The 25,982-nt window shown below is 47.7% G+C and overlaps 2 protein-coding genes across 5 annotated transcripts; one reads left to right on the forward strand and one right to left on the reverse strand.

Moving 5' to 3' along the window:
• The first annotated feature begins 585 nt into the window (after positions 1–585).
• On the forward strand, positions 586–16,964 carry SART1 (spliceosome associated factor 1, recruiter of U4/U6.U5 tri-snRNP). Its single transcript, XM_028709629.2, has 20 exons — positions 586–1,008; positions 3,632–3,686; positions 4,112–4,167; positions 5,182–5,308; positions 6,507–6,612; positions 6,923–7,000; positions 7,165–7,264; positions 7,876–8,021; positions 8,550–8,756; positions 9,800–9,921; positions 10,173–10,336; positions 12,011–12,141; positions 13,054–13,224; positions 13,882–13,992; positions 14,645–14,732; positions 14,940–15,030; positions 15,236–15,371; positions 15,732–15,821; positions 16,103–16,224; positions 16,700–16,964. The coding sequence occupies exons 1-20, from the start codon at positions 645–647 to the stop codon at positions 16,716–16,718; spliced, it is 2,484 nt and encodes an 827-aa protein (XP_028565462.2). The 5' UTR covers positions 586–644; the 3' UTR covers positions 16,719–16,964.
• Positions 16,965–18,182: 1,218 nt separating this feature from the next.
• EIF1AD (eukaryotic translation initiation factor 1A domain containing) lies at positions 18,183–24,710 on the reverse strand. Of its 4 annotated transcripts, none has more exons than XM_028709632.2 (7): positions 24,624–24,710; positions 23,549–23,640; positions 22,337–22,513; positions 21,606–21,714; positions 20,788–20,896; positions 19,856–19,909; positions 18,183–19,046 (listed from the first exon to the last, which is right to left on the reverse strand). In XM_028709632.2, exons 3-7 carry the CDS (start codon positions 22,421–22,423, stop codon positions 18,902–18,904), a joined length of 504 nt encoding a protein of 167 aa, XP_028565465.1. In that variant the 5' UTR covers positions 22,424–22,513; positions 23,549–23,640; positions 24,624–24,710; the 3' UTR covers positions 18,183–18,901. The 4 variants fall into 4 exon arrangements, with proteins under 4 accessions (XP_028565465.1, XP_028565463.1, XP_077776642.1 ...); XM_028709630.2 differs by having other exon boundaries at positions 18,183–19,049; XM_077920516.1 differs by having other exon boundaries at positions 18,183–19,049; positions 24,628–24,681.
• Positions 24,711–25,982: the final 1,272 nt, after the last annotated feature.

Genomic DNA, 25,982 nt, shown 5'->3' on the forward strand with positions numbered 1-25,982 from the left:
ATTTAAAAAAAAAAAACCAACGAAGAAACAAATGTGGTCAAAATGTCAAAAGCTTAATTGCAGCCTCCCATTTTAAATGTGGAGAAAAGATTATGGAGGATATTATGTTAAACACGCAAACAAGTAGCAGTTATACAAATTATGCTAGGATCCCCCTTCCCCTTGTTAAGATTTTAAAAGCCCCTTGCAGTTTGATTTAAAACAGTTGCCTTTTCCGGAGTTTTCAGGCCACATATCAACAAAAAATTAAGATGGAGATAGTAGACAGGTTTCTGCAACACGCAATGAGGATTCGTGAATGCTGTGTTACAGAAGTGTTAGATGCAGGATTTTTCTTTTATTGAACCCTATTGGAATCTTGTACACAATAAAGGTTTGAGAATAGGGATATCAACAAATAATGATTTTTAGAACGCTGCTGTTAACAGCAAATGAACCCACACCTTGGCACCCGACTAAACAAGCCTTCTTGACCCATCTCCGGAACTCTCTGCTCTCGCCCAAAGCCAGCGCCGGGTGCCTATTCACGTCGGCCCGGAAGCACCGCGTTTAACCCGGAAGTGGAGCGCCGGTAACCAGGAAGTGCCACTCACCTGAGCCTCTGGCTCGCAGAGACGCCATTTTCTCAGCGTCCAGCCGCGTCCATGGGTTCGTCGAAGCGGCACCGGGAGCGGGGCGAGACCTCCGAAGAACCTCCGCCTCCTGCCTCCGGCACCGGTGGCACCGGGACCTCGTCGTCGTCCCGCCACCGCGAGCACAAGAAGCACAAGCATCGGAGCAGCGGCGGCAGCAACAACAACGGGAGCGAGCGGCGGAGCAAGCGGAGCCGGAGCCGGGGCGAGCGGAGCAGCCGGCGGACCGGCGGGGATGAGGCGGCCACCGCTACCGCCTCCTCCTCCTCTTCCCGGGGAAGCCGTGCTGCCGCTAGCGGGAGCCAGGAAGGCGAGGCGGGGAGGCGGATCAAGCGGGAGAAGCGCGACGAAGGATATGAAGCCGCCCAAAGCTCAGGTGGGGCAAAGTGGGCAAAGGGAAGGCGGGGGGGGGGGGGTCCGGCCCACCCCGATACTCAACGGCAACGGTTTTTTTTTATTGTCGTTATTTGTTAAATGTGTTGGTCGCTTCTTTCCCGTCCCGCACTAAGGTAACTGAAAGTGACTTGAAATACATGAAGGATCACATACATTAAAAAAACACAGCCCAAACAAACGAAACCTCAAAAAAATATAAAAGAGGCATCTTGTTTTTAAAAAGGCAGGATGGAAACATCTCACCCACCAACCCACCCAAAGCCGCTGTAGATAATTGAAAGCCAAATGCCTGGGTTAATATGGATTGTATTCACCTGGTGCCCTAAGATATGTAGTGATGTCACCAGACGAGCCCCCCCCCCAGCATTTCACAAATGGGGAGCCACCACTGGAAAGGCCCTGTTCTCATGCTGCCACCCTCCGCACTTCCCAACGAGCAGATTAATGAAAAGGGGCCTCAGGTGATGGTTGAAGGGTCCATTTTGGGGACCTTATATGCCACTCTTGAGTTCCTGGGGTGGAGGAATAGATATCTGAGCAGCCAAATAATAAGCAAGGCGATTCAAATGAACCAGTTTCCTTTACACCAGGGCCAATGATCATGTACTGTGAACTGTAGCCTAATAACATCTGGATGCCACCAGGAGGGCTATCACTGCTTTACACCCTGGGAAAGGGTGGGACAGGGGAGGAAGAGTAAGGTTGGAATCCTACTCATCCTACTCATCTGGGAGTAAATGCCACCAAATTCAGTGAGGAAAGACTTTAGCTCTGTGGTAGAGCATATGTTTTGCATGAAGAAAGATGAGCCAATGCAGCAGCCCAGGGCCCTCCAGATGTTTGGATCTCCAACTCCCATTGGCCTGGTGGTATTGTAGTCCAAACCAACCAGGTTGGTGAAGGCTGCAATACAGTTTTCTGTATTCCTTTGTTCCAGCAGAGCCCACACCTTACAGATTCCAAGACTTCACTGGTAGAAAATAGGAATGTGCTTGGATCACCAAGCATCACTTCCCGAGCTTCTTCCCTTCCCAGTTACACACAATTAAAGGCTCTTCACTCCCTGTCAATACGTACCTAGTGAAGTGGATTTCAATCCACAAAAATTAATAAGGGTAATGTGCTTGTTAATCTTTTAATGTGTCACAAAACCCTTGTGTGTGTTGCAGCAGATTTGATATGGCTTCTTCCTTGGAAGTCTGTACGCAATACAGTATTTGCTTTGCAATAACCCAGTCCTCAACTGATTTAAAAGCCGGGGTGGGGGTTTAGGCCTTAGAAAAACATGGCACATTATCAGTTATTGGAGATGTACCTTGAGTATTAATTGGGTCCCCGAGTCTGAATCCCTGGAAGGCCCCTGCTGTTCAGTGCAAGATGGACCGGTGGCCTGACCTGGCAAAAGGCAGCCTCCTGTGTTGTGGCCTAAAACTGATGTCATCTTTTATTATGGCTGCCCGGGGCTTATGGGAGTTGTAGTCCAAAATGTCTGGAGGACACCAGGTTGGGGAGGGCTATTTTATATCAATTCTGTGTTCTTGTAGATATATATATCATGAGAATTCTTGTGCTTAATGATCAGGAAAGAGAATGACATGTTAGGTGTCCCTGTGTGCATTTGCATGGCTCTAAGAGGTTTCCCCTGACATTGAATTCAGGCAGACTGTGAGTCTGGATAGGGTCAGAGTGCCCTGTTGCAGCCGTGCATGTGCTGGCTTAGAAAGAGGGTCATTTGAAGTGAATTCTGGGGGACAGGAGTCAAGCAGGGAATCCTAACCATGCTTTTCAGGGGTGTCTGTCCCACAGAGTACATTGCAATATTTAATAATACTTTTGGATAAAGAAGAGCAGCAGGAACATTTGAGGACCATAGAGATGACATTTTGCTCAAAGCCCCCACTCCAGTTGTTAGTCACTAGCTCTGCTTCATTTTCTTAAATATGTTAAATGTTGTTTTAGTGTCAGCTGCATTGGAGCAGAGATTGAGAACCTGTGAGGCCATTAAAAAAATAGTCAGTCAGCTGACATCACTGGAATGGAAGGGGACATCAGCTCATGGGGGTGGGATTTGATTCTATGTTGGTTGTGAGCACAAGGCATGTACAGTGAAAGCTCAGTGCAGTGATGTGTGAAACCCCTTTTGCAACCTGCCCCATGCTTGGGAGGTTCAAAGGGTAACGTAGTGTTGCTTGCAAAATGGCTTTCAAACAGCCCCACACTGTTCTTTGAAGTCCTGACCACCTGGGCTTCAAAGCAGTGTGTCACTATGTTGTTGTTGCTGTTGTTACCTTGGTGCTGCTAGTGCAGCATTATCTCTCGAGACAAATGGATGCCAACAACAAAATTAGTTATATTTATAAATCACCCTTCATCCAAGGATCACAGGGTGATTTAAAATACAGAAACACAAAAAGACATAACGTAATAGCAAACAAAACAATAACTCCTCATCCACCACCCCATGTAAATCCCACCCTGACTGCCTTTGAAGAAGGTTGGAATCTAAACATGGTGGGGGAAATGCAAGAACGCTCATAGCTTGGAGTAAATATTTTTTTCCGTTTTAACTAACCAAGCTTCTCTCTGTCTTTATTCCCAAACAGCTGTCGGTCCAAAGTCTAGCTCGGGAGATGCTTCCCTCAGCATTGAGGAGACAAAGTGAGTGCGACAGAGCCTGATGTCTTTCTGTATCCCTGTAGTTTTGAAAATGCCTCCTGCTGTGATCTTTTGACAGCTGGCTCTTGTGCGGGGCTGACTAATTAAAACTGGTGCATTTGAGAGCTGCTAACTCGGATTAAAATACACGACTGGATTTGATAAGGGATACCAGCTGAAGGGAAGGAGGGAAGTCACAAGCTCGGCAGAGCAAAAAGGTTTATATGTTGACTAATGTACTGTAAGAATGATTGTGTAAAGAAAATTTTAAAAAAAATTATTGAAGCGGGGGAAAAAGAGAGCTGCTAACTTGGAGCTGGGCAGAGTGATCTCTCAGAAGCAGGAAGTTGCTGCTTAGGCAATGGAGCCATTGTGACTTGTAGTGATTTGTTGAGCAGGGTTTGATATTTCTGCCTTTCTCTTGACAGCAAGCTTCGGGCTAAACTTGGGCTGAAGCCTTTGGAGATCAATTCTGTCAAAAAGGGTGAGTGATTCCGGCTTCTGTGCCACTTGGCTTCATGGCCTCAGACTCCATTCAGAGAATAGCCCTTGGTGTTCTTCTGCTGCTGCTGCTGCACCTTCCAGGATTCTTGCCTCCCCGCTGCTGGCTGCTGAAGCAAGAGGAAGCATGGCCTGCTGGTTACACGCTGTGGCTCTGTTGGTTGCCCAGGCTTCTCACAGGTCCTAGTGTAGTGCAGTGGTTAGTGTGTCAGAGTAGGACCTGGGAGGCCAGAGCTCAAATCCCCACTCAGCCATGAAGCTCACTGGGTGACCTTAGGCCAGTCACCGTCTCTAAGCTTAACCTCCCTCGCAAGGTGGTTGTGGGGATAAGATGAGGAGGGGGAGAACCATGAACACATCATTGAACTTTTTGAAGAAAAAGGTGGGATAGAAATGCAATAAATAATTAGCTGAGCAAATAGGGTGGGGTGGGGAGGCTGTGGGGAGTGCTGAAGGTTCTCTCTGTCCCCCTGCCTTCATAGCCGAGTTCCTAGGCCTGCCTTTCTCAGAAATAAAACAAGGTGAAAGTAAAAGATGGTTGATCAACGCTTGTGGGGCTAGTGCTTGGGGGATTTTCTCTGCCTCCTTAGTTGCTGTCTAGGGCCTAGATCCGGGGGTGGGGGTGAGGACCTGTACCTGGAACCAGACAAAGGGAGTCTTTCCCTGTTTGCCCTGCCAGTGCTTTTGATACCATGGTCTCCTTAAGGGATGTGACTTGGAAGCTCCATTTTAAGGTGGTTCTCGTCTTCCTTGAAGAGCCAGTACATCCTGAAGTGCAATTTACCATCTCGGGGTCGAGTAAGCCTTAGCTACTGGGGGCTCAGAATTTGGGTAGTGTTGCAAACCCAGTGGACTCTTGTAAGAAGAGGTTTCCTCCATCCTAGTCCAGTTACCTATTTTCAAAAAGAGATGACTGAGGAGCTCTACTGTTTCTAAGGCAGCCATCTTCCCATCTTCCATGGCCCTTTGATAACCTCAGTTTTTTTCCGCCCTGCAGAAACTGGCAGCAAGGAGGACCCTGTGGCAGCTGAGGTCATCAACCCAATAGTGTTGAAGCAGCGAGAGGAGATCAGGGAGAAGCTTGCTGCTGCCAAGGAAAAGAGGCTCCTGAACCAGAAACTAGGGTACCATTTCCATTTTCAGCTGCTTCATCTAAATCAAAGATGTAACTGTGTGTGTGTGTGTGTGTGTGTGTGTGTGTGTGTCTTCAACTCCCATCATCCTAATCACTCGCCATATTGGCCAGGGCTGCTGGGAGCTGGAGTCCTGCAGCCTTTGGAGGGCACCATTTTGGCCTACCTAGTTATTCTGCCCTCAGTTTTTTCTGGGGAGGGATAGCTCTGCTTTTGTTTGGAAAGGGACATCTCTTTTGAGGCACTGACCTGGATCTCCTACTCTGATCCACTAGCAGGTCAGGTTTCCAGCTTGGCTGACTCCTTACTCCAGTAGTTGGCAATTTCATTATTTGAGCTGCTTTTCTGAGTTATTTAGTTGTTTAATATATTTGTATCCTGCTTTAACTGGAAATTACTTGATGGCAACTTATTAACTAACAGCTTTTAAAACAAATGCAAAAATAATTAACAGTTAGCCACCTCTGTGCAGGTGGGTGCAGCTGTAGTAAAGTGAGCAGAAAGCACACTAAATAAAGAGACATTAGAAGAATTGTATCTATATAATGCTAATACATAAAAACAACAGTACTAGCATTTTACAAACACACAAAATCCCAAATGAGTATGATGAACCACCTGTTTAAAAAAAAATTCACTGAGAAGTCTTTCTGAGATCAAGCAGCAGATTGATAGCTTTTGGTTCCTCAGGAAAAATTCTTCATCAGATTCCAGTTTGAATCAGTAAGTCCTTCTGTGGTATTGTTTGATGGCTGCAGTTCTCCAAACTTGCCATGTCATTTAAAAAATAATAATAATAATCAATGGCTTCTTATTACTAACTTTGGTGGTTCTTACTGAACTGAAGTCATTTTGGGGGCTTATGAAATGAAGACTGTTTTTCAGGCAGATTATACTTTATACAGAAATGCAGTTGGTAACAATAAAGAAGGTCTCTGCCTAGCACTTAAAGGAAAGTTGGCTGGGTTTTCACTCTGTTCTAGGTTTGTGAAGTCCCCTAGCTGACTTAGCTCATTGTTCTCCTTTAATCTTTTCTTAAAGCCACATTCCTCCGAGTCCTCTTCTTGCCCTCCTGTTCCACCCTGTCTTTGGTGAAAACTTAGGGTCTCATTCAAATCTTTGGGGTGACTGGGGAATCCTTGGGGTGATCATCTTTGAGCAGGGTGTTCTTCTGATTTCCTGCCCTCAGGAAGATCAAGTCGCTTGGCGAAGATGACCCCTGGCTCGATGACACCGCTGCCTGGATTGAAAGAAGTCGGAAGCTGCAGCTGGAGAAGGATATGGCTGAGAAGAGGGTTGGTATTGCCCCCTTTGAGACCCTGGAGAGCTGACTGTACTTTGTTGGGAGGTGGGGGCGGGGAGCCTGTTGTACCATTCAATGCCCGTGCCATCCTTCAGGAAATTTGGTAGACAGCATTGTGTCCTGCACTCCTGGCATGGTGGGGAGAGGGAGCCAGTTCTCCTGTGCTTAATGCTAACTGCTTTCCTCCATTTGCCCAAACCACTGGACATGTACTTTCCCTACCTCTACACCTTCCTTTCCTCTCAGTGTGTCCCGTCTAGAACTGTACTCCATGTTTTGTATTCTTTCCTGTCTTGCAACAGGCCAAGCTCTTGGAAGAGATGGATCAGGAGTTTGGCGTCAGCAGCCTCGTGGAGGAGGAATTTGGGCAGAATAAGAAGGTGAGGAGAGCAATCCCACAAGCTCACAGACATGAGTTGGGTTCATGTCCCAACAGAGCATCCCATCAAAGGGATAGAATCTTCAGTTATAATAATAGAATTGTAGGAAACATGATGATTGCGTTAGCTGTTCTGATGCCTGCTTTTAATATTCTTCCCTGCAGGTGAGCTACAGCTCACGGGATTTGAAGGGTCTGACAGTAGAGCACACCATTGATTCCTTCCAGGAAGGGAAGACGGTCATCCTGACGCTCAAGGACAAAGGTGGGGGGACAGAGATTGCAACACTCTTGGATTGTCCTCTGGCTTTTCCACCCAGTGACCAGGTTGCAGGCTGCAACTCTTGCTCCCACACTTGTACACAGGCAGTCACATACAGACTCACTCTCTCTCACTCTCATGCAGGGACACAAACACTCTTTCAGCATTTCCATCTCCCCCTACCCAACCTCTGGGGTGCATGGAAACTGGGGGGAATTCAACATCCACACCCTGTTCTGGGGGGTTCTCCTGACCTTCCCCCAAGCCAATTTCGGGAGGGGGCATGGGGAGGGGGAAGCCCTGTTTTGCTAGCAGAAGTCCATTTGAGATTTATTCTACATATTCAATCTGTTCAAAGTAAAAGGCGTTTCCACCCTTCTGCGCTTTCCCCTTGCCCACCCTGCCAGAGATGGACCTTTGGGGTCTTTCCAATGGGAGGAGATATCTGAACGTGCAGCAGTAAAGAGCATGGCGAGCAGGTCCTTATGTACAAGGGGAGGGTCTAGGTCGGCGTCCAATGAGACAGGGTTCGGGTTCAACAATTGGTTAGTAGCATTAGAAAGAGTTGTGTTGTGAAGTGGCTGACTTCATGCTGACTGCCAGCTTCCTTTTAGGAGTCTTGGAGGAGGAGGGCGGCGATGTGCTGGTGAACGTCAACATAGTGGACAACGAGAAAGCCAAGAAGAACGTGGAGCTGCGCAAGAAGAAGCCAGAATACAAGCCCTATGAGGAAGAGGAGAGTGTGGACGACATGGTGCTCGTAAGGGAGCTTCCTTGTTTTGTTGTTTATGGGAGGGAACCAGGCAGAATATACATAACAGAGCATTGGGATAGAAAACTAGGTGTGGCATGGCAGCAGTGGATAGAGCTGCCCCGGAGCTGCTTTGGGCTGCAGCTCCCATCAGCCCCAGGCAGCACAACTGTATGAGACCTTGAAGCCCAAAGCATAGAGAGGGCACCAGGTTTGGGTACAGATACATATTTCCCTCCCTCTGTAGTAGCTCAGGTTGCCCAAGGAGAGGTATGAGTGGTTTATAGAGCAGCCTTTTCCTTCCTCCTGAGCATCTACAGCCCAAAGCCATATATCAGGATGAAGGGGTCAGGCTCGAGTGTTGGAAGTGACTTGCTTGCAGGCTCGGGAGATTTCAAGTATTGCTGCTCTTAAGCCTCCTGGCAAGTCCCTCGGCTTTGCCCACCAGCCCCTTCTTGTTCCAGGCCCCTGGAGCTCCTCTCACATTGGTGAGTCCCCCTCCTCTCCTCTGATCCCTTCTTTTTTCTCTCTCCCCAGTACAAGCACAAGAGTGTCCTGTCCAAGTACGATGAAGAGATCGAAGGGGAGAAGAAGAAGTCCTTCAAGCTGGACTCGGTGGGGATGGCAGACGGGTCTTGGGAGCGGGAGCTGCAACAGATCCGGGACAGCCTACACAACCGGGCTCAGACCCTGGATGTGCCGGGTCTCCGCCTGGCTTCAGAGTACTTCTCGCCAGAGGAGATGGTAAGGCAGGGATCCTCTATCCTCATGTGGTTCTTGGGGGTTCCTTGAGGGTTTTTGTCCACAGCTCTTAGTCCTAGGAACTTAGGCTGGAGGAAAGAGCAGGTGTCCTGGACCCTGGAAGATTAGAGGCAAGGGGGGAAGTTCCTGTTGTGAGAAAAGTCAAGAGGGGGAAAGGGAGGTCTCGACAGGCTGTCAGCAGCAGGGCACAAGAATGGAGGAACATCAGGAAGCCTTTGGAGTGGGGAGGTCTCCTCTCCAGAGTCTCCTTCCCTTAGCTTTGACCTTTGCAGTGGGAAGGGATGAATGAATGGTTTGTTTCAGTCAGAAAATGCAAATGTATCCTCCATTTCTGGACACCAGCCCATAGAATTGTAGAGACCCAAAGTTTCACCACTGCAGTGCAGGAATCACAGCTAAAGAATCCCTGACAGATGGCCATCCAACCTCTGCATAAAAGCCTTTGGAGGTAGTCCATTCGCATTGTCAAACATCTCTTACCATCAGAAAGTTCTTCCTAGTGTTTAGTCAGTATCCCCTTCGAATCTGTTGGTTTGGGTCCTTCCGCCAGAGACACAGAAAGCAAGCTTGTTCCATGCGAAAGGCCTTCAGATATTTGAAGATTGCTATCCTATCTCCTCTCATTCTCCTCTGCTCCAGGCTAAACATCCCCAGCTCCCTCAACCATTCCTCACAAGGCTTTGTTTCCAGGCCCTTGATCATCTTGGTCACCCCACCTCTGCACACGTTCCAAGCTTTGCATTCAACTGCATCAAATACTCACTTCCATATAAATGGCCTGCCTTCCTCCACACCATGTGGCAAACTCCTTTCCTAAGGAAAATGAGCTCTTTCCCCTTGGGAGCTTAGCCCAGAATTCAAGATGGGAATGCCAGAAGCATGTTGGGCCCAAGGACTTCGCTTTATAGCCTTGAGTAGCAGAAGGCCTTTGGGGTGGGAGAGTCTTGTATGAGTGCAGGAGGGCAGGCCTGCAGTTCTCCCACAGGCCTGGGCTTGCTTTTTGATGCTTTTGCTCCTTGCCATAGAACGTCACTTTCAAGAAGACAAAGCGACGGGTGAAGAAGATCCGCAAGAAGGAGAAGCCAGTGAAGGCCGACGATCTCCTGCCACTGAGCAGCATGGACAGCGAGAGGGACTTTGGCTCCAGGTAACAGGGGCAGAATGGGGCTGGCTGAGCAGGGGAGGGACTGCAGAAGTCTTCCGCGGCTCTTGAGTGCTGCTTCCCACCTCACGTGTTACCTCAGTTGGTGAGCAGGCTGGGGGTTTATCCCTCCTGGACCCCTCTGCCCAAGAAGTGTCTCCGTGCTAGGTCCGGGGTGCCACAGCTTGTGATCGCATCACCTCTGGGTCAGAGAACTGCTTCCTGTGCTCACTGTCTCCCCTGCAATGGCTCTCTAGGGCTCGTGGCCGGGGGAGGAGAAGGAAGACTGCCATGGTGGAGGAAGAAGAGGAGGAGGAGGATGGTGAGGGCTACACAGAATATGCCAGGAATGGAGCTTCAGAGCAGTTGCCCCAGTCAGACGACATTCGGGTGGAGAGAATGGAGATCAGCAGTGAGGATGGTGAGTCTGCTTGGGGACGATTGGGTGGCCGAAGGAGAGGGGGTTAGAGGCATTCTCAAAGGAAAGTGCATAAAGGATTGGCTGAAGGTGTCGGTGTTTTATTTTATTCATTTTAGACCTGTGGTGTTTTTTTACACAATTGAAAAAACCTCTGTACAGTCATACCTTGGTTTTTAAACAGCTTAGTTTTTGAAGGTTTTGGCTCCCGAACACAAACCCGGAAGTGAGTGTTCCGGCTTGCAAACTATTTTTGGAAGCCGATCCTCCAATGGAACTTCTGCGGCTTTCGATTGGCTGCAAGAGCTTCCTGCAGCCAATCAGAAGCCGTGCTTTGGTTTCCAAACGTTGTGGAAGTCGAGCAAACTTCCGGAATGGATTCCGTTTGACTTCCAAGGTACGATTGTAATAGTGTTTGGGTTGATTTACAACAGGGATGGAGAAACTGTTTCAGGTAGAGGGCCACATTCCCTCTGTCCCATAAACTGAAACACTGGCTCTAGCATAGCCTGCCTTAACCTTGCTCCCTTCAGAGGTTTTGGACCAGCAGCTATAGTTAGCCCTGGCCAACACAGTTTTGCTGATGGGAGTAATATAAACTATCTTGTTATATAGTATTTTATGTATAGTTACTTTTCTGTTATTTTTATTTATTATAGTCTAATAATGATTTGGGACGCGGGTGGCGCTGTGGGTAAAAGCCTCAGCGCCTAGGGCTTGCTGATCGAAAGGTCGGCGGTTCGAATCCCCGCGGCGGGGTGCACTCCCGCTGCTCGGTCCCAGCGCCTGCCAACCTAGCAGTTCGAAAGCACCCCCGGGTGCAATTAGATAAATAGGGACCGCTTACCAGCGGGAAGGTAAATGGCGTTCCGTGTGCTGCGCTGGCTCGCCAGATGCAGCTTTGTCACGCTGGCCACGTGACCCGGAAGTGTCTGCGGACAGCGCTGGCCCCCCGGCCTCTTGAGTGAGATGGGCGCACAACCCCAGAGTCTGTCAAGACTGGCCCGTACGGGCAGGGGTACCTTTACCTTTACCTTTAATAATGATTTGTTGCAATTGTTGAGAGTGAATTTTGGTTTAATTATAATTTTCGGATACTGTACCTTGAAAGTCCATCTTATTATGCAGGCTACTCCCCATTTATGTGGGGGCTGTGTCTGTGGCATCGCACAGCCTGCCTCATTCTGCCCCTGCTCCACCCCACCCCCATTCCAGCCCTGCCCCCTTGCGGTGGCCAAAAAGGCACAGGCGTTAGTGGTTCATGCACAAACGGGGAGTTGCCTGTATTCTAAATGGATTATTGAATACTACGTTATTTGATAGGTTATTGTAAAATCATTTCCCCCCATTATGGCTTATTTGCATTGGGTTGGATTGTTCTAGGATGTGTGGTCTTTCTTTTTACATTTTGTTTCAACAGGCTTGTAAACTGTGTTGTGTATAACAGCAGTGTGGAAAGGTGGCATACAAATTAAAAGTGAAATGAAAATGAAAGGGAGAGTTGGTAGTCCAAAATATTTGGAGGGTGCGAGGTTGGGGGAAGGCTGAACCTAGAAACTTGGGGGTGAGGGTTAAAGGCATGGTCCATTGGGAGGCAGATCTTTCTGAGCGCAAGGGTGGGGAAACACTGTGGAAATAAGACCTTTTCGCCTCCTTTTCTCCCCCTCTTTCTGGCAGAAGACGCTCTCGCAGGCCCTGACTCTCCTGCTGCCCTGGAGGAGGATGAGGCGGAACTGGAGCTGCAGAAGCAGCTGGAAAAGGGGCGGAAGCTGCGGCAGATCCAGCAGCTGAAGGACAGTGGGGAGAAGGTGAGGAAGCGGAGGGGATCCAAGTGCCACAGAGGCTGACCTTGTAAAGCGGCAAGAGGTTCTCCTTGGCACCTCAAGGGCAAGGAGAAATGCGGATGCCATGGGGCCTGGGTAGCCACCAAATATAGCATCAGCTTCTGAGACCATCTCCTGAAGGTCGTGTGTGTGTGTGTGTGTGTGTGTGTGTGTGTGTGTGTGTGTGTGTAATATTTCAGAACACAAAAAATAGATTAAAAAAAAACACAGAATGTATTTGGAACTCAGAAACTTCAGTCCTGCCACCGTCCCCTTTGCTAGAGAGCTTAATGCTGCTGGAACATCCAAAGCTTACTCATTTTACTTTATTGGGGAGCTTTTAATGTTTGATGTATTGTGTATTCTCTTACATTCTGTTGGAAGCTGCCGAGTGGCTGGGGCTACCCAGTCTGATGGGTAGGGTACAAGTAATAAGTTGTTGTTGTTGGGATTCAGTGCATGCATATAACTATCAGGCCAAACAGTTAGTGATTGATTAGAAGCAGTGTATTTATTTTGTTTGTTTATGGCTTTTACGTGCCACCATTTTCTCCCAAGGAGCTTGTTGTGGTGTATGTGTTTTTCCCCTGCCTTGTGTAATCCCCGCAACAACCCTGCGAGGTAGGGTAAGCCGAGAGGCAGTGACTGAGCTCAAGGTCAACCAGTGAGCTTTATTGCCAAGTGTGGATCCCTGGTCGCCCAGGTCCTGGTCCGACACTAACCACAGCACCATAGTCACATAATTCCGTAAAGGTGTTCAGTGTCCCCACAAATGGATCTCATTTTCCTCGACCCCTAAGTACTCCTCCATATTCCAGGCAGCCTCCTGGAGGTCTTTGGACCCTAGCTAGCTCTTCTTCAGTGTTACTAACCCTCCCCTGCCTGTCAACTTTTCAGGTCATAGAAATAGTGAAGAAGCTGGAGACCAGCCGAAGCCAAGAGGACGACGATGAGCTGGAGCGGAAGGGGGCCATAGTCTTCAATGCCACCTCCGAGTTCTGCCGCACACTGGGCGAGATCCCCACCTACGGGCTGGCTGGCAACCGCGAGGACCAGGAAGAGCTCATGGTAATAAGCCCCTAAGGGATGCTGGCCTGGTTGTTCAGTTGTTCAGAGACCCAAGTGGAATTCCTAACCAGCACGCTCCTCTCAGTATTGTGTTCCAAGAAGCAGCTCTCCGATGTAGCCATGGCTCTTCACACAGTGCAGCGTTAATTTCTGGAACTCACTGCTGCGAGATAGTTTTCATTTATTCCATAAAATGTATGCACCGTTTGATTGTAAAAAAAGGGGCAGGGAAACCCTCAAAGGAGTGAATGCGGAAGTGTGGTCTAACCTGGTTTTAGTTCATTGCTGGTTTTCATTATTATTTCAGTGTTTTAAATAGCTCTGTTTAACTGTTTTTACAGGTATTGTTATGTTCACTTTGTAACTGCTTTGAGGGTTTTTTTTTAACAATCAAACGGTATATACATTTTATGAAATTAAATAAATTAAAGTGTAAGGAATGATCATAACATGGGAAGTTGCCTTAGACTGAGTCCATCTAGTCCTGTCCACACTGATCAGCAGCAGCTCTTCAGGATTTCTGCTAGGGGAGGGGTCTCTCTTCCAGCTCTACCTAGAGATGCCATTGGGGTTTTGTCCCTTCTGCATGCCAAGCAGCTGTTCTTCCCCTGGCTTGTAACATAGTCTCCTCCTCCTTCTCCCTTTATCCCCTCTCAGGATTTTGAGCGAGATGACGAGAGGTCAGCAAACGGGGGCTCAGACTCAGACGGGGAGGAGAACATCGGCTGGAGCACTGTCAACCTGGACGAGGAGAAACAGCAACAGGATGTGAGTTTGCCTTTTGTGGGTGGGGGGTGGGGGTGGGTGTTGCAGGCTGGCGCTCTAAGATTCCTTGGCAGCCACTTTAGGACTGGCACCCCTTCCCCTTCTTGCCAGCAGCGGCAGTGAGCCCAGAGGCCTTGACAAGATATAGAATATAAAATCTCCAACCCAGTTCATGAATTTAAAGAAAAGCTAGATATGAAATCATAGAACCACCGGCAGTAACCGTGTACACCATCCTGCAGGGGTAACAAAACATTGGGGTTTAGATTTATAATACATTATAATTCCTGATACAGCCAGAACGTTTCTAAGCTGCCAGTGCAGATGTAGCTACCAAGTGTATAATGTGCAGTTGTCCATCAGCTTAGAAGTTCAGCGACTACTTCCTGAAGTTACTGATCTGGATACAACTGAGGATCAGGTGAGAGGAATTTCCCTGTGGGCTCCAAATTCAAAGGAGAGAACAGCAAACAGTGCATGGTGTCTTCGGTCATAATCCACTAAGATATACATTTCCTTTCTGTAACTGGGATTCCAAGGGATCTCCCACCCAAATGTGCTGAAGGCATCTGCTGGAGTCTAAATTCCAGTGGGTCAGTACAGGTGGGGTGAACTGAGCGTGATTCCCCCCCCCCTTCTTTTTTTTGTTATGCAGTTCTCAGCATCCTCCACCACCATCTTGGACGAGGAGCCCATTGTGAACCGGGGCCTGGCGGCTGCTCTTATGCTCTGCCAAAACAAAGGTAAGGCCGGTGTGTGTGTGTGTGGAGGGTGAGGGGTTGGCCAGAGCCTTCCTGCCACCTGCAGGCCTGTGTGTAGGTCAGCCTTCCTTTGGTGTAGAGGAGGGGGCTCCATCTGCATTTCGTCTCCGCTGGCACTCTTCTTCCAAGAGGGCTGCATGAGTAGGATATTGCAAGTCCATTTTCTTTCTCTCTCCTCCTCCTCACCAGGCTTGCTGGAGACTACCGTACAGAAGGTGGCAAGAGTGAAGGCACCCAATAAGTCTCTGCCATCGGCAGTCTACTGCATTGAGGACAAAATGTGAGTGGCTTGGTGGGTGGGGGAAGGAGCTCCTGGTTCTCCAGTGCCAGATCAGGCAGGCAGAGATGCTTCAAAGGGTGGAGGTGGGACATCCCTGGGGTAGGAAATTTCTAGACGTGGCTAAACCAGCAGAGCTGAAGACTCTGTATTTGCCAGGCTGGGCCAGTGAGGTTAAGGCTGCTCTGTTCCCTCCTTCTCCTTACAGGGCCATTGATGACAAATACAGCCGGCGTGAAGAATACCGGGGCTTCACTCAGGACTTCAAGGAGAAAGACGGTTACAAGCCAGATGTGAAAATAGAATATGTAGATGAGACTGGGCGCAAACTCACACCCAAAGAGGTACAACTAGGCAGGGCTATCAGCCCTCTTCTGGTATGATAGATGGCTTATATTGTGGTATACTTTGCATATGGTATAATAATACCAAGCAAGGCAGTTTTAACGGAGCAGCTTCCTCACTTCCAGGAGGGAGTAACTGGTTCTCAATAGGGCAGCTGCCTGATAAAAGAATTTTGTGTGTGTTGGCTGGTTAGTGGAAGCTGCTGTCCAGAACATCGGGGGGGGGGGCTGGTTGGGCAAGGCTGGCTCAGTCTCAACTAATAGGCATCTGTGGTCCTAGTTCTCAGCCTTGGTCTGCTTGAGGTGCGGCAGCCAAACCAGCTGAAGCTGTTTAACCTTCCGGTCTTCTTCTTGCTCCAGGCGTTCCGACAGCTCTCTCACCGCTTTCACGGGAAGGGCTCTGGGAAGATGAAGACTGAGCGGCGCATGAAGAAACTAGACGAGGAGGCGGTGAGTGAAGGGAGAGGGAGGCACTGGCCAGTTCCAGTAGCGTGGAGGATCTGAGACCATCCCACTTGCCTGTTCCCCAAGTTGATTGGTCTCTTCAGGGCCTGCTGAAGTGTGGCGCCCATTTCCCCTTTCAGGAGGGGTAGCTTTTGAACAGCCATTGAAATGTGCCTCTTTACATTACTGTGTGAGACATCAACTAGGGAGAGGAATTATGCAGAGGGCAGGAGTACAGGGATGGTGAGGGAAGTGGTCCTCATTGGATCTGTCTCCTCTTCCTCCAGCTCTTGAAAAAGATGAGCTCCAGCGACACCCCTCTGGGCACGGTGGCTTTGCTGCAGGAGAAGCAGAAGGCCCAGAAGACTCCTTACATCGTGCTCAGTGGCAGCGGGAAGAGCATGAATGCGTAAGGAATTGCAGGGGGAGGGGATGTCTTGGGGCTGGTGTGAGAGAGAGAGGGGTGCCAGGTGGGGGTCCTTCCTGCTAAGGAGAAGGGAGGCAGCCTTCTCTGTGGGCGACTCTGCAGCTGACTGTTTGGCTCGCCTGTCTGCCTTGATAAAGTCCTGAAAATATCTCCACAAGTCACTCTCAAGCAGCCAGTCCTCACAAAAGTTTGCCGATCACATCTGCAGAGAGTGGGGCAGTGCTAAATGCTCATGGTGTGCTGGGCACACTAAGCCATCCGTACGAGGAAGCATGTGGCTGAGGCTTGAAGGATTCTGGCTTCGTAGCTGCTGTTTCCACCCATTTCATTTTCCCTGCTAGGGGAGAGGAGCTAAGAGCTTCTCCATTCTCTGGAGGAGTGGGCAGGTGGCGTCTCTCTTGCTTGCTGCATCCAGGCCTTTTGCTAACTGGTTTTTCTCTCTCTTCCCCCTCCACAGAAACACCATCACCAAATAAAGGTCTTTGCTTTCTGCATCAGAGAGAAATGTTTGCTCAGGATTCTGCGGAGCAGTACAGTGGCCGGGGTCCCCGCAGAAGGCCTAGGTCCATTGCTTCCTGAAGGAAACGTGTTCATCATGTCCCTTCCCCACTTTGAAATATGGGGAGGGGTGTATATAGTTGTGGAGCTGAGTTTTTAGCACCATTTTTTTGTATCTATATATGTGAAACCAAATAGCTTAAGTAAAAGTAACTGCTTCCTCACTCATTGTTGAGCCTCTTCCTTCTACTGTCCCGGTATGAACAAGAGTTTAAAATGCTGTGTTTGGTGGCTGATGAAATGGGAAGAACACACTGGGCTACATATAATCTTCTCTATCACTTCAGATTGCAGCTAAGAGACTGACAGCTGACGGCTCCTTGCGCATTCCCTGCATATAGAAAATTGGCTTAGTCAGGGAATGTCCAGTAAGCCTCCACTTGAAATGGTACAAACTTCCCCAACCTTAGTTCCATCTAAAGCTGCTTGGCAGCAGAGGGCAGGAGAACAAGGGGGCCTGCTATGCGTGCAGATAACCTTCAGGTTCTCTCCCAAACAGGACTGAGAAAGAGCTGCCCCCGCCATTTAGTGTAGAGCAGCCTTTGTCAACCAGCTGCTCTACAACTCTTGAACTGCAATTCCCATCATGCTATGCTGTGTGGGGCTGACGGGAATAATAGTCCCATCAATATCTGGATGCACCAGATTAATGAAGGCTGGTGTGCACTCAAAGGAGGCCTCGTGTTCCTCTGTAATGTTGGTAGACTCGAGTTCCCATCACCCAAAGCTACATAATCCCCCCCCCCCCAAGTGTGGTCATACATGGAATGTATAGGGGCATTATGATAGTGGCAGTTTGTTTCATTTCCTAATGATCTCCAACACAGAGTTCACACTTTTCACAGCCACTGCTTGATTAACAAGTTCATAAAGTTATCCACCTCAAACCCCACACCTCTTTGCTGGTCAGTCACTGCCTGCTCAGACCTTATTAGCATTGCATTTCTTTATTTTGAACCATCTTTAACATTTTATTACCCAGCCACTGTTCAAAGAGTTCATTTCAGAGCTTTCTGCAACCCCTTCTTTGTTTTAACCACCCCAGACAGTTTGGAGTCATCAGCAAACCTTGCCGCTACTATTTACGTCTGATTCCCTTCCTAAGAAAGTCTTTCAGGCACGGGGTGCTGCCCTGCATCTTTTGCCTTGAAGGCAGTTGGATAGAATGCAGCTTCTCTACAGTCGCCCTTTCCTCACACAGTAAAGCATTTAACCCCCTTGTCTAAAGGTCCCCCTAACTGCTTTCCTGTATTTACATGGTTTAAGAGCTTCACAGAAAGCAATTTGCGCAGTTTTTTAAAAGATGAACCTTCCCCTCCTCCCTCTGCTTTAGCAAGCTCACACAAAGGCCCCACTTGTAAACAAGAGTGCTCTCACCCCAGTCTCTCTTTAAAGTTTATTGAAACATTTGCTGAATATTACAATACAAAAGAGAAGTAGTCCCTCACTGTGGGTGTCCCCTTGCCTCTCAAGAGCCAAATCTAGCAAATGTGAAGGAGGAGAAATCGAAGGCAAGGTGATTTGAGCCTAAAGCAATACCCGGGAATGGCTTTGGTGCAGAGAATTTGGATAGAAAGCACTGAGATCAGCCCCAATACCATCTAATTCAGCACCTGCCTATTAAATACGACTTGCTCTTGGATGCTCCCATTGTGTGCTGACCATCTCTTAATGTAGGCCAGCCCACTTTTAGAAGAAAGGAGTGCCACTTCAAAATGATCAATGTATCTTGAAGCTTGTGGCCTATTGCAAAACTGCTATCTGGCATGCCAGGCAGTGTCTGGGTTTGGGACATACACATTGTATTAAATAAGGCAAAGGGAGAAAGGGAAAGAGGCCTGGAATACAGTAGAGGCATCTGGTCAAGACGGGGTCAAAGTTCCTCAAGGAATGAGCTATGGCTGCTGCTAACAGGCTGAGCAAATTTTTGGTTGTTGTTGTTGCCTGCAATACAGCAGCTCCAAAATGCTCCTGCAAGTACAAGCTCCCCTCCAGAAAAAGGGGACAAACAGCTAACCCTATTAGACAAGAGGATGGGGTTTGAGGCGATGCCCCTTTTCTCTGAGCAAAGTTATGGAAGCCCCCAGGCTGGCTTGACCTGTCACTTCTCCTCCTCATCCGAGTCACTGCTGTCTTCACTCTCCAGGTAGTTGTAGTTCACCCTGTTTGTATTCACAAACAAGTCTGCATCATCGTCCTCGGAGTCTTCCTCCCCCGCAGAACGTGGTGGGCTTTGTGGCCCATCCCTGCTAAAGGAAGACAGACAGAAGGCACTTTTAGCGTAAACAACTCTCTAATTATTACTTCCATTTATTATCTGTCTTTCATGCTAAGGTCCCAGGGCACAGTTTATGATCCCAGGGCACAGTTTATAACAAAACACAACATTGGAAGCAAAGTAGGACTACTAACAGCTGGCCCCATGGCTACAACATCCAGCCTAATTTTTGTACTTTTATAACTTGTCCTTGCCTCCCCTTTTTCTTGCTTTGTGCAATTGTGTAGCCTGTTGTGGGTAATGTCTCTGTCAAAACGCAACAGACGTCCATGATCTGCACTTTCCAGAAGCAGTTGAAGACATTTTTGTCCCAACAGGCTTTCTCAGCTGGATAAATGGGTCTCTACCACAAGTGTCCACTTGCTAGGGTTTTAATCTTGCTTTAAATGTACAGTTGTACCTTGGAAGTTCCCGAACTTTTGACTCCTGAATGTCACAAATCCTGGGGTGACTGTTCCAGTTTGCGAACTATTTCTGGAAGCCGAATGTCTGACAGGGCTTCCGTGGCTTCCGATTGGCTACAGGAGCTTCCTGCAGCCAATCAGAAGCCACACTGGACTTCCGGAACGGATTCCGTTTAACTTCCAAGGTACGACTGTATATGTTGTTATTTATTTATCTTATGTGGTGGTTTAGAAGGCAATAAATTAATTGTAATAATTAATAATAATACATCACAACAACAACAACACCTTAGAGGTGAGAGACAGGAGGTCCCTAGAGTGCTCTCCCACCCTCCACACAAACACATCGCAGGAGTCCCATTCCCAAACTCACCTGTCTTTAGCACTGCTCTGAGCTCCTGCCGCACCACCCAAGAAGGCCTCAGGCCTGCAGAAAGAAAGAGGAGAGAGAAGGGCAGCCTGGGATATTGGTAGCTTAGTAGTTTGGAAGGTACATTTGAGCCTACAAAGGGATGGCCCCAAGACAAAGGTGGGAGCTGCAGAAGAGATGGGTCATTACATAAAACTAGTCAGGAAAGTGTATCATACCAGCAGCCTGGACATACCCTTCACCCAGCCTGGTGCACTGGGGTGGTTTAAACTCCCATCGGCTAATCAGGTCCAAAGTCAGGGATGATAGGAATTATAATCCAAAATATTAGGAAAGCACCAGGTTGCGGAGGAGGCTGGCCTAGCAGGCTTCAGGGGTGTTGTCAGTAGCTTTCCTTGTCAGTAGCAACTTTCCTACTACAGTGGTACCTCGGGTTACATATGCTTCAGGTTACAGACTCCAGTAACCCAAAAATATTACCTCGGGTTAAGAACTTTGCTTCAGGACGAGAACAGAAATCGTGCAGTGGTGGCACAGCGGCAGCGGAAGGCCCCATTAGCTAAAGTGGTGCTTCAGGTTAAGAACAGTTTCAGGTTAAGAACGGACCTCCGGAACGAATTAAGTACTTAACCCAAGGTACCACTGTACTGCTGGAGGGAAGACAGCTGGGTGGCAACAAACCTATCAGCAATTGCATAAGTTTTTTTGGGGGGGGTCCAACTTGATACCCACAGACACCCCCTGGCACCCTCCAAGACCTCCTACCCCTTCCAGTTTCTATCTTTTGTTGTTGTTTGGCTGGGAGTGAGGGAGGAGTGTTGATTCCTGCTTCTCAAATCTGGGTTGTGTTTTCGGGGGGAGGCAGGCTGTTGAGGGTTGAGCCCTATTTTGGTTGCAGGGATTCTGAGTGTCACCAGTGGGTATTTGGTCCTTACCAGTATCCTTCCTTTTTCAGGTAGCGAACATGGTCCTTGTAAAGGACAAAACTAATCTCGGCTTTCACTTTCTCCCCTTCTTCTATGGGATCTACCAGCAGGAAGTCACCTGGGAAGGGGAGAAAAAGATAAGTGTGTGTCTATGTATATAGTTAAGCTCACAGCTTATGCACATTTACCTTGTGCGTATTCAGCTTTATATGCATGGCCAAAAATTTTAAAGGGGGAGACGTTCTAGGGAAAACGACACTAGCAATCCCACCTGCCACTGAACTCAATAGGCATGGACTATGTGCAAGGTTGGCTTTAACCGTGATCTGCAGAATGTAACCCTTGTACAGTGGTGGCTCGCAAGACGAAATTAATTCGTTCCGCGAGTTTTGTCGTCTTGCGATTTTTTTCGTCTTGCGAAGCACGGTGTCCGGAAAGTTTTGGAAAAGCTTCAAAAACCACCAGAGTCTTTAAAAACCTCAAAAAAGGCTACCACACCGCGTTCTATGAGTTGCTCCTCGAAGTCAAGTCGCAACTGTATTAACGGTGTTAAGAAAAAGGAAACAAACTTGCAAGACGTTTCCGTCTTGCGAAGCAAGCCCATAGGGAAAATCGTCTTGCGAAGCAGCTCAAAAAACAAAAAACCCTTTCGTCTAGCGAGTTTTTTGTCTTGCGAGGCATTCGTCTTGCAAGGTACCACTGTATAAATTGTGGGCTTACTGTATATATTGCACAGAGACACAAACTTGCAGGAACTGGAAAGGAGGAGGAGGAGGAGGACACAATTTCCATCACTTGCTATGAGGACAGCAGCCTTTGGCACTCACCTCTCTTGATCCAGATATTCTTGCGGAATTTTGTGGGCATGCTCACAAGGAACCGCGTCCCTTCAGATGTCTCCACCTCATGGAGATTGTTGCCAGGGGTCCCCACCACCTGGAGGAAATAGGCAAAACAAACAACAAGCACATTGTAAAGTTGTGCTGGGGTTTGTACCCACAAACAGCAACCATCACTGTAAGTCCATGAAAAGGGCCCTTTCTGTTCGACTGGCTTGAAACCCACCCACTCCGCTTTCCTCTCCTGCAGGGGAGGAAGAGCCAAACCTCTTTTGAACCGCCCAGCTATAGACAAGATGAACAGAGGGAGGCAAAAGAATCAGAGAACTGTAGCTTTGGAGTAGACACAAAGGATAATCTAGTACAATCTCCTGCAAAAAGCTGCCCCAGATCCATAATCAGGGTTAATGCAGATCTAAGACAGCCCTCCCCAACTGCCAGATGTTTTGGACTATGAATCCTGTGATTCCCAGCAAGCTCAGCTGAGAGCAGTTGTCCAAAGCAGCTGTACTAACTGGAGCTTGCTGAGAGGTGTGGGCCAAAACAACCAGAAGGCACTAGCATGAGGGATGAAGATGTACAACAACCAAGTCTACAGCTGTCTTGGGTGGAACACAGCTGCTAGAAACTGCAAAATCAGGACAGAAAATGAGCGATGACATCTGGAAGCCCATGGCCAGTCCAGGCTGGAGATGCACAGTGGGGAGGCCTGTTCTCACCCGGACGATCTGCTGCCTCTCTGAAGGCACCACATACTCTTCTAGGACTTCTTTCACCACATGCTTGCGTTTTGTGGCCTGGGACATGCTGTTCTGTTAGCCCTGGGGAACCGTGTCTCTGCCGGGGGCGGGGTGATGCAAGGAGCCGTTTGCAGAATACGTCCACGTTCTAGGAGGCTGCCCAAAATAAAGTGAATTGAATAATGAATGGAAGAGCATCACAAGTGCTTTAGCAGTGGAAATATCAACTAGGACAGGTAGAGCACTGCATGGGGCTGGGAGATAATGGAAGCCAGGTCCAATTGCTCTTCATTTTTAATTCATTTAGTTTAAATATTGCTTCTCACTACTGGAAGGAGTTGCAAAGCATTTTACAGGGACAATGGCATGCAAAATATACCAGGGGTAGCCAATGCAGTGGCCTTCAAATGTTCCTAGACTACAACTTCCATAAGCTCATTCCAGTATGGCCAGTGGTGAGGGGAGTTGTAGTCCAAAACATTGGGGCACTAGGTTGCTTGCTCCTGAAATATACAATTTTAAAAATCAGAATGAAAAATCTATGCTAAAAGTGTTCATCCTGTTCTGCCTGCACCAGGAATAGAGGTCTTCCTCGACATCGCAGGGAGAGGCCAATGGAGATAAACAAAGAATGGTGGGGGAAACTCATTCTTTGAATTCCTCTCTGGGTGGGAGAGGAACAGGGGTCTAGATAAACTGTATAATTTAGTATTTTAATAATTGGTTTTAATAACTATTAATTGGATAAAATTGACATTGTTATAATGAGGCTGTTATTGGAACAATATTGATGAAAAAATATTTAGATGGGGGTGAAAAGTGTTCATCCAAAGAAATCATGCACCATAAGATAGCCAGCCAATCTAAATTATGAACAGATATAAAAAATAAAAGAGCAAGCACCAAGAAGAATAAAAACATCTTCATCTGGTGTCAGAATGACAATGTCAGTGCAGGTGAGCTTCCCTGGGGAGAGAATTCCAGGGGGGATTCTCAGGGGGCACCAGAGAAAAGGCCCATTCTCTCACTCCACCCTCCTGCCCACAACTCTTGGAAGGCCTGCCAGATAACCCACAGGTTTAAAACATAAGAATGGATGGGACCAAAATACTTCCATAGGAATTCGCTTGTGTTCAGTGATGGGGAGGTTCTTTGTATAGGGGTGGGGGTGAGGGTCCACAGAAAACTGACCTGTTTCCAACAACAGCCAACGTCGTCCAAGTTCAAGGGCTGTGGATCCAGTGCTGATTTCACTCTCTGGTACATTCACAGTTCTGGAAGAGCTTGAAGGGTGTGTGTGGAGAGATGTAATAATAGTAGGTCATCATACGCAAGGATAGTCTCAGGGGCTCAGAGGTATACTGCTTTTGAACATGGATGTTCTACCACTGCCATTGATCCTTCATAGATTTATCTACTCTGTTACAATTACTGCCTTGCTGGATCTGAAGAAAAGATTCATCTGGTCCAGACTTCCTCAAATGGCGCCCTCCAGATGTTATGGGCTACAACTCCCATCAGCTCCAGCTGCATGGAGTTGTAGCCCAAAACATCTGGAGGACACAAAGGATTGGAGTTTTTTTGGGGGTGCATGTGTGATTTATTCCAACATCCTCTATCCCACAATGTCTAACTATGTGCTGTGTGAAGAAGTCCTTCCTTTTATTTCGTCCAATATGCAGCTTCATTGAATGTCCACAAGTTCTGGTGTTAGGAGAGAGGGAGAGAAGCTTTTCCTTATCCACTTTCTCCATGCCATGAAGAGTTTTATACACTTCTATCATGTTCCCTCTTACTTGCCTTTTCTCTAAACTAAGACGTCCCAAATCTCAAGGCCTGGGATACTTCACATCTGGCAACCCTTGCTGGGAGTAAGCTAGTTGGATTCCACTCATAGAGCTTAGTTAGCACTTTGGTGCTCTATATTTCAGCACTCAATGCGCTTCGCGTGTTAACTCTTAAAGTCTTAAATTACTGTTTGTTACTTTTTCTTATTGATCATTCTATTGGGGGGGCGGAGGGTTTTGTTGTTGTTGTTGTTTTGCAGACCGCTTTCGTTTGTTTCTTTTACAATCAAGCCGCGTATAAATTTTATGAAATAAATAAATAAAAACTCGGCAAGCACCACAACAGCCCTGTGAGGTAGGACCGGCCCACCCCCCGCCCTTAGGAAGGCAGTATCGGGCTCTCATCTGTTTTTGAACCTACCCTTTCAAAGCGTCCTGCGCCCCCAAACCTGCAGCCCAGCCCTCCGTTTGGTCGATACCTGCTTAAGAACTGGCGCCTTCTCGTCCTCTCCGAAGCGTGAGAAGCGAGAACTTCCTACTTCCGGCTGCCCTGGACTCGACTTCCGGGTGCGTCACGCTTTTCCTTCCCGGAGTGCTGCGCTTAAAAACTTCCCCACCTCCGAGGAAAGCTGCCCTAGTTGCCCTAATATACCTGTGAGTTAAGAGCACTGCGGGTGCATCCACTTCAGAATTGACTTGTCAATGACTTGTTGTGATATCAGCCTTGCTGATTTGTGCAGGAGAGGGCGAAAGAGAAACACGGATTAGATCACCGAATGACCAGAAGAATCAGAAATCAGGAAGACCAAAGTTTTAATAAGGAATGGGGAAAATTTATAATTTATCTTAAAAACCATTGTAAACAGTTAAAACCGTTAGGAGGACTGGAATAACATTTGTAGTTTAATGGTGAACTTTGGACATAATGGAGATGTAAAATATTTGGATTATCATAAAAGATGCAGGAGGAAATGATTAACCATAGGACCCACAAAGGGGAGGAAGGAAGTCCAGGAGATTCTTTGGAATCTTGTTTTTATGTTGTGTATTGGATATGTGATTGTAAAACTTTGATCTGAAAACCAAATAAACGTTTTTTTAAAAAAGAAAAAAAAGCACCAATTGAAACAAAACAAAAATAACCCAAGTATCCGTTTTGTCCTAAATAACCTCTCCAAAGAGAAACTTGAGTGATTGCTGGGGGAATATGTTGGTACAGATCTGGCCACGTATGAAAAGAAGGGGAACTAGACATAGAATTGTAGAGTTGGAAGGGACCCTGAGGGTCGTCTGGTCCAACCCACTGCAATACAGGAATCTCAACATACATTTCCATGTGGCATCTCATCAGGTTTTCAGACAAAAGTCTCTTCTCAAACTCTTGCCCGTCCATCTTTTCACCCAAAGGTTGCCTGGTGTTTTCCACTGAAAGGCTATTTCCATACAAGCTGCTGCTAATAACACCACAACTAACTCATTACTATGTGCTCCTAATGTGTCCAAAGCTGAAGCAGGAACTAAAACAAAAATTGTGAATTGGAACACAATCCTATCACATGTGTTCAAGAGAGCCATCAGTGCCACCATCTCTCCAATATGGGGTGAGGTTGAGTTGTTAACAAAGTGGAGCTTTAGGGTGTCCAATGCCATCGAAAGAGCGCTTTAAGTTCTGCCTTTTATATTCAAGTTGTTATTTTTAAGCCGGCCTTGGACTATGTAGCCATGCTGGTTCATGTTTCTCCAAAGCCAGCCCATCTTCCCAAGCCCATGATGGCAGTGATCAATATTCAGGAGGATGGATTCAAATATCTGAAGACGGAGCAAGCTTTGTTTTCTGC

This window comes from Podarcis muralis, chromosome 16 (genome assembly GCF_964188315.1).
Source record: "Podarcis muralis chromosome 16, rPodMur119.hap1.1, whole genome shotgun sequence".
NCBI lineage: Eukaryota > Metazoa > Chordata > Lepidosauria > Squamata > Lacertidae > Podarcis > Podarcis muralis.